At 37.8% G+C, this 8,798-nt stretch overlaps 1 protein-coding gene across 1 annotated transcript in view; it reads left to right on the forward strand.

Moving 5' to 3' along the window:
- Positions 1-8,798, forward strand: part of LOC108358158 (paraplegin-like) — a 275,868-nt gene that overhangs the window by 207,166 nt on the left and 59,904 nt on the right. Inside the window, exon 6 of the mRNA XM_017609335.1 lies at positions 4,882-5,204. Coding sequence (XP_017464824.1) covers positions 4,882-5,204 — 323 coding nt within the window. The remainder of the gene's footprint in view (positions 1-4,881; positions 5,205-8,798) is intronic.

Raw genomic sequence — 8,798 nt, forward strand, 5'->3', positions numbered from 1 at the left:
GATTTCTCTCGAGCACTGCGGGTATTAGCACGGGTTTTTCAGTTTTATTACAAAACGCATCCCGTACACAAATTGATCCAGCGAGAGGAAACGACCCAAGTGACTTCCGATGAAATCCGCCAGGTAAAAATGCGCTTGATTCTCTTAGCGCAGAAGCGATGCTACTACAACGAATACCAGGCACTTGAGGCATCAAGACCAGTGGGGGCAAAGAGTCCCCTCAACGCTCTCAATCCCTTTCTCGATAGAAATGAAATCATGAGAGTTGGAGGGAGACTGACTCTAGCGGAGTTGCCATATAATGAACGCTATCCAGTGATTTTGCCGTACGATTGCCNGAGGCATCAAGACCAGTGGGGGCAAAGAGTCCCCTCAACGCTCTCAATCCCTTTCTCGATAGAAATGGAATCATGAGAGTTGGAGGGAGACTGGCTCTAGCGGAGTTGCCATATAATGAACGCTATCCAGTGATTTTGCCGTACGATTGCCAATTTTCTCGACTTTTAGTCAGATTCTCACATCTGATTTCCCTGCATGGAGGAAATCAACTCATGCTGAGACTTCTGAGAGCAGAATTTTGGATCATACGGATGAAAAATTTACTAAAAAGCGTTATACATAATTGTTAAGTTTGCCTTATTTACAGGAAAAAGACACGAGAGCAACTTATGGCAGCACTCCCACCTGAACGAACGGAAATTTCCCGGCCCTTCACCAATACTGGCGTGGATTTCACCGGGCCGTTCGAGATAAAAAACTATACCAGCAGAGCGTGTCTTATAACCAAGGGATATGTTTGCGTTTTCGTGTGCTTCGCGACGAAGGCAATACACCTGGAAGCAACGAGCGATCTATCGACTTCCACCTTTCTAGCGGCATTTTCAAGGTTTGTGGCAAGGCGCGGTTGCCCTCGGAGTGTGTACTCGGACAACGGTACGAATTTTGTAGGAGCTAATAAAGCATTAAGGCAGGACTTCCGAAACTTTGTAGCCGAAATTTCCCGCCTAACCACCCAGTCGTTTGCTCATCAAGAAATCGACTGGCACTTCATACCACCGGGAGCCCCACATATGGGAGGGCTGTGGGAAGCAGGAGTGAAGAGTTTTAAAACCCACTTCCGTAAAGTGGCGAATACCATGCGTTTTACAATGGAGGAGTTCTCCACTTTGCTAGCAAAGATAGAAGCCTGCCTAAATTCGCGACCAATTAGTCCGCTTTCCGACAACCCCGAATCCACAGAACCCCTCACCCCAGGACATTTTATGATTGGCACCCCGTTACTCGCGATTGCCGAACCAGAAATTTACGGGAACCCGCTGTCAATCGTAAACCGATGGCAAAACATCAAGGCAATCCATCAAGGATTTTGCCGGCGATGGAAAGAGGAATACCTAAAGGAGTTACACAAGAGAGTCAAGTGGCAACACCCCCAACGAGACATCGAAGTCGATGATTTCGTGGTTATCAAAGAGGATAACCTACCCCCGAATGAATGGCGACTTGGCAGAGTTGTTAAGGTTTTTTTAGGTCAAGATAAACGCGTGCGAGTCGTAGAAATACGTACAACGCGAGGCATAATTACGCGACCAATCGTGAAATTAGTGCGACTACCGTTAGTAAACCCAAATTAACGAGTTCTTTCTTTCCAGAAAAATTTACAATATGGTTCGAGCCAACAACAACGCTACTCAAAAGCAGCATCGATGCCCTATCTGCAAACACAACCACCGTTTGCAATTCTGCCGCCTNGACTGCGTGCTGTCCTCCTGTGTCGCCACTGTGCTAACTGCCTGTCGTCACGTCATATGGCCAGTAGCTGTCCGTCAACGCGCAACTGCGACCGCTGCCGAGAACGGCACCACAGTCTGCTCCACCTGTGGGAAACTCCCAGACGTGAGGAAGACGTGCCACTCGACCTCAACGTGACGGACGTTCGGCGAAGACGGCAACCCCGCCCATACCGTGCTCGGGCATTGACGGAGTCCAGTGAGGAGGTACTGGAAATAGATGTCAGCGATGAAGACATCCAGCAAGTGCATGAAGGTTCGCCTGACACGAGCGAGCCACCGATACTCAGACCACCTCTGTCGGGTATCCGGTCGGCGATACAGCTCCCCGCCAGGTCAACGGAAAAAAGGCGTCGACAGTCTCGAAAACGAAGACGTAATCCGCAACCGCGGCATCGCCGGGGTATGAGAGACGCCCGAGAGCGAAGCCATGGATCCGTCCGACGTGCTCAGGGCTGAACGGTGCAAATCTTTTGCAATTAATAAAATTGCCTTCGCATTATCTCTAGCCACACCAATTGTCCGCGAATATTTGCCGCAGCATTTACATTCAGTTATGAACGAGAACGTTCGCGAAGGCTAGTGATGGCGAAAAAAACAATAATCGATTAATCGGTTAATTGATTAATCGAAAGCACTCGATTAATAAGTGCAATTAATCGCAAGAAATTAACCGATTTATCGGTCGTTTTGATTAAAATCGAAAATTAAGAAAAACCATTTATAAGTTATAAAAAACTGACTTACACCCCGTGTCAAAATTATAACGCACGAGAAGATTTTTTTTTGTTAATCAATTTTAATTATTTTTTTTAAATGTAGCTTATTCTTTAGCAAAAAAAACGTATAAATATAAATATACCAATGTGCAATATTAAAAAAAAATCAACAAAAAATTCCAACTTTTTAATTTGGTTTTGTTATACCGAATTTCCATTAGTNAAAAACTGACTTACACCCCGTGTCAAAATTATAACGCACGAGAAGATTTTTTTTTGTTAATCAATTTTGATTATTTTTTTTAAATGTAGCTTATTCTTTAGCAAAAAAACGTATAAATATAAATATACCAATGTGCAATATTAAAAAAAAATCAACAAAAAATTCCAACTTTTTAATTAGATTTATTATACCGAATTTCCATTAGGCATTGAAATTGCAAAAAAAATATATGCCATTTAAAAAATTCCATGTGGAAATGAACATAATGACAATTTTTTCAATGACACGATTATTTTTTAATGCTATGTGGTAACCACGAAAATAAACAAAACATATTGTATGCATGTCAGTTTTATTTGTTCACTAAATAACCAATATGGATAACTCAGCTGAAATACGTGCCTTTCCCGAATTTTATAGATGTATTCCGAAACTTATGAAATTGTAAAAAGGAGATCGTACAGTGTATTGCTCGCAAAATTGAAACGTTTGATGGCAAAACGGCCAACTTTATTGCGAATAGATCTGAACAAACTGTCGCAACGTTAATGGCTTCCATTATGTTAAATTTGAGTAGAAATTGAGTGAATTCCATTTCACACTTAGTTTCTAATAAAATTTATGAAATGATTTCGTAAATCCGTCTATGCATAAACGTAGTAACTGTGCGTATAATTTGTTAGTTGATTTTAAATGATTTCGTAAATCCGTCTACGCATAAACGTAGTAACTGTGCGTATAATTTGTTATATCGAGCCCTAACCGCCAAAAGAGCGTAAGCGACATAATGTTCGATTTTTTGTTTTTGACAGAAATCAATTACTTACCACCATACGCACCAGCTGTCAAAATTTCAAAGTCCTACGAAGTACCGTTAGACTATGTTCAAACAGGCAAATTAGCAGAGGCAATTAAGCTTTAAATTGCGGCATTGATGTTCACACACACGTCAGCTGCGCAATCAGCGATACGAAATCAGCTGCTGTATTACCTACAGTGAATAGTTGGTACAATCGTACCTTTATTTAGTGTGAAAGTTCATTCGGTAAAAACACACAATTTTAGGTATATTTGGAACGTAGCCAAATAACTTCTCAGGAAATCAGTTCTTATTTTTATTGACATTTCAATGCATTTTCTGGTGCGGGCAACAGGTCTAATAGCTCCCCTCCTTTGTGAAGGGACATACAAATGATACAGAAGGGTGGTCAAAGTAACGCAACTGTAGTTTATTTCGCCAGATAAACGGAAAATATAAGGTGGGTTTGGCCCTTTTTTTTATAGAAAGTCCGAATAAAATGGCATTCTAAAGGTCGCAAGAGTTTTAAAATCTTCTAGAAAATTTTTTGCCATAAAATTTCACAAGGGGTCCTCTCAGACAAAATCTTTGTACAAAGAATGTGCAAGTCCACACAAAATAACAAATCATATGAGTAGTCCACTTGCAAAGTGCGCTATGTAAAATTTTTTCGGTTTTATAGTAGTTTCATGTCCATTAACAACACAGTGCAAAATTTTTTCATATTCTGAAAAAATAGCATCAAATGTTAACTCTTCTTCCAAAAGTCGCTATCATACTTATTTATAAACTTTCAAAAGTATACATCTTCTGATGAACTTAGAAAACTGCTTTAGGTCATACTGTCGGACTGTTAATATTATCTTATGTCATGTTATGTTATGTTACAGTTTTATAAGGCTCTTTTTTATTCAAATTTTCAGTTAATAATACAAAAGATTCAATTTAAATGTTACTTGTTTATGGCTTTCTATTACAAAATCACATAACGCTGTTTGCAAGCGGACTACTCATATATCCCCTTAAAATATGGGCCATTCTCAATTAGTTCGAACTTTCGCATGACTCGACAGTTTTTATTCGGACACATAATTTTCGCTGGTTTATTTACCTAAATCAGGTTACATATATTGTGCAGATTATGTAAATTCAAAAAAAGGAACCACAGTACATATTTTCTAGCCAAATATGCATACAATTTCGAAATAAAATTAGGAAATTTTCACAAATAAAAGTGTGACTCTCCAGGTATTTTTTTATTTTTACTCAAACAAAATAAGCCATGTAAATTACAAAGAAATAAATTACTAATGACAATAATATGTATGTATGTACATATTTTGCATATTTTAGGTGGAACCGAAAAACGATCACATGCCCTCTCACCAATGGAGAAAAAAGTTGTTGCCTATCATGAATCGGGGCATGCGCTTGTTGGTTGGCTTTTGCCCAATTCTGATGTATTATTAAAAGTAACAATCGTACCTAGAACCAGCCTTGCTTTGGGGTTTGCGCAGTATACACCAAGCGAACAGAAGCTATATAGCAAGGAAGAACTTTTCGACAAGATGTGCGTAGCCCTTGGCGGGAGGGCAGCTGAGAATTTAATATTCAACAAAATTACAACTGGAGCACAGAACGATTTAGAAAAGGTTACTAAGATCGCATATGCACAGGTAAATAATACATGTATATGTACACACATGAACAAAAGTGTTCGTCATTTATCATATCTATGCCACGCTCATCAGCAATTTTATTGAGTTTGAGGCCGTTTATAATGAAAAATGTTGTGGAAAAATAACAAATAATTTACACATGGTAGAAGTTGTAAACATCGCGAAGCATTAGGCTAATCAGGTTAGGTTAAAAATTTAACATTAATTTAATTTTTTCATTTTGCTAATGTATAATTTATTTATTAATGTTCAATTAATAATCCGTTAACCTTCATATAAGGTGGCCTTAGGTTTGAGCTCAACTTGAGGTGAAGTCGAGAACTAAGGTGTGTATTTCTTAAATCTCCAACGTTGTTTCTCAACAGTACCTCAATAACATCACAGCGTCCTCAACAAAAAGGGAATTTTTCTTGGTAGGAAAACAGGACTGTGTCTCGAGTTGAGAAAAAGTTAGTTCTTAACTTGAACTCCAATGTGATTCCCCAATTGGCCTCATACATATCATTGAAATACTGAAATTAAAATAGTAAAATAATATCTAATTTTTTTAATTGACAGCCGTATTCTAACAAAGTCACAAACTTTAGCTCATCACTGCTGTGATTTCTACCGCGCCTCAAAGCTTGCCGCTCAAAAAATATGCCGCTTCAATTAAATTTTTTAAATTTTTGTGTATCTTTCTAGCACTCAAAATCGAATTTTTTGTGACACATTTCTCGGCGCACTTGAAATCACAACAGTGATGAGCTAAGTTTTGTGACTGTTAGAATAGAGGGGTGAAACGAAATATTAAAATAAATTTAATATATTTAATTAATATCGTATTACAATAATTTATTTTAAAATTCAGGGATTTTAATGTTTCCCTTTTTAATTTTTTGTTTGAATTGTTTATAAAACAGTTTGAACTGTTTATAAAACTATCCACTTTTTTGTTTTACGGAATTTCTAATGTAGTTTTTTACTTTATATTGTTTAAAAATTTGTTTCATTTTCATATTTAAACAGGGTTCGTATTTGCACACACATGCGCAGCACATCCTAACATTTTACGTTCACACACGTGTGCTGTGCATATAAAAAATTAAAAACTTGCTCACATCACATGTGTGCGCCGTTTGGTAAAAAGCACGGGCACATGCGTGTACTTTATTTTTATTTACCCTGCAAAAAATTGTGCGACTAATCTCTAAAGAGAGTATTCCGAGATTACTCTCAATCGGGTACAATTGGGCATTAATTAGTCGCAACTAGTCTTATACGGGTACTAATGGAGGTCAATTAGTCTCGACTCCTCCCTTATGGGTATAATTGGAGATCAATTAGTCCCCAACTCATCTCTAACAGGTACTATTAACGATTTACGCACTTAGTCAATGAAATTTCATGTGCGGCGTTGGCACACAGAGGGAGTATTCACCTAACAAAACTGAGCACCCCGGTTCGAATCTCAGCTGGCGAAAATTTTTATTTTTATTTTTTATACCCGTTCAGGTATAATGGTGAACAATTAGTCTCTTCATAGGACATGCTCGAACAAAAGCGATCAGTTCATTCCATATAAAGAGATCAAAAGTGGTATTAGTCGCATGCTCCTTTGCGATTGCTCCCGGAGTCATCCCGGATTAGTCCCATTTTTTGCAGGGTATATAAAGCACACGCACATGTGTGTGCTTTGTGTAAAGAAACTCATACACTTCGAATTCTAACTCAAACCTCAAAATAATTTTTTTATATCTTTTCTGTCATATAAAAAGCAAAAAAACATATCACTTTTTATTGAATTGTTTTATAAAAAAATAACGTTTTATAAAAAATTATATTTTCAAAATATATTAAGTGCATGTGCATGCCCAGAAATTTGTACTAAAATCGGCTCACACTCATGTGCATCGGCTTAATAACCCAGTAGAAATCTTAAGCATACAACATCGCTGTTGGTGGCATGAGCTTGCTGCTGTGTATACATGCCAGTATAAATGAACCTTCATTTCCATTTAACACGCGTGGTTTCTCAGAGCGTATGCGCACTTTAATCATACACTTGTACTACTGCTGTATGCATATGGCTGTATTAATGTTTCAAACATACAAATATGCATTAATGGAACAGTATTAAAGCATTTTTACAAGATCCCCATATGTAAATGCTACTTTTCTGATACATTTTAATATACGGGGACATACAAAAAAGTAGCACTTACATATGCAAATGCATATCTTGTAAAAGCCCGTTTGTGCTGAAAATAGTATCGCACAAGACGTCCGTTCACTAAAATTTTTGTACAAGACTGCAAATATTACAAAAATTCCACTTCAAATTTATCAAGAAATGTACTTAAAACAACGACAACGTACATTTGCTAGAATTTGAATTTATTCGTGGAAATTCATGACTACGCATGAATTGTTCACACTAATTCACTCATATAGCAAGCATCCCTCAAGAATGCATACAACCGATTTCTACTGGGAAGAAACAGCACACTCTTTGCTGTGAGCAGAGTTTGTTTTCCACTAATGCACACACGTGTGTATGAGCAATGAGTGCAAGTTGATTGTGTTTGTGGCGTGTGCGTGTGCAGAGCATGTGTGTGCAAATACGAACCCTGTTTTTAAAGTATCCACGCCTACATTGTATTCCTTCGAAAGCATATGCTTTGGCCGCGCCGCGCTTCCGCTTGCATATTTTTGTATTTTAAAATTAGTGCCGCCTTGTTGAGGAAAATTGTAGTTCAAGGTTGGAGATATTTGGAGAAGGATCTCGGATATAAACTTGAGAATTACAAAATTCTCCAAGTTTAGCGAAAAGTTGGATAATGGTGTCGGATTTCAATTTAAGAACCATGGATTTCTTCAGATCCTCAGAATATGAAAATAGGATGCTAAGAACTTAAAAAGGAAAAAAATCCATTATTGCAAAAACTGAATGAGCTACTCCGAAATCCGCGATTTATAAGACTGTTTTGCTATAGGTTTAAGTCCTTATATGGAAAAACTTTCATCTTGCAGAAGAAAGAAAAAAAGATATGGAACGTCATGAAGAATAAGCCGCAATTGGGACGTGAATCGGATTAAAAACTTGGTCGGTTCGCTTCAGCGGTTCGAACCAGTTTTGCACTTTTGGATTGGTTCATCAAAGCGGTTTTTTGGTCTTTGAATCGGGGTTTCGGTTCGGTTCTACGGTTCAGTAATCAAAAAAATAAAATAAAAACAAGTAAGAAAGTCTAAGTTCGGGCGGAGCCGAACATTAAATACCCGGCGCAAGTATTAAATATATGTTTTTTCACCCTTCCGAAACCTTCCGCTAGATGGTAAGCCGAGGTGTATCAATTTTGAGTAAATTAGCGTCCTTCAATTTCGAAATATTGAAGTTTCAAGCATTTCTTAAATTTACCGTTATATGAGAATCGGCCGTTATTTTAGTCCGATTTCAATAATTTTCAACGTTTTGCTTACACGTGGCAAGTACAATAACCATACCGAGTTTGGTACAAATTGGTAGAACGGTTACCGATATACTTATATGTCATCATAAGTGGGCGGTGCCATGCCCATTTTCGAAAATTTTACCATAAGAAGAAGAAATGG

The sequence above is a fragment of the Rhagoletis zephyria genome, unplaced genomic scaffold (assembly GCF_001687245.7).
Source record: "Rhagoletis zephyria isolate East Lansing unplaced genomic scaffold, Rhagoletis_zephyria_1.1 Rzeph_scaffold_00217, whole genome shotgun sequence".
NCBI classification, from domain to species: Eukaryota; Metazoa; Arthropoda; class Insecta; order Diptera; family Tephritidae; genus Rhagoletis; species Rhagoletis zephyria.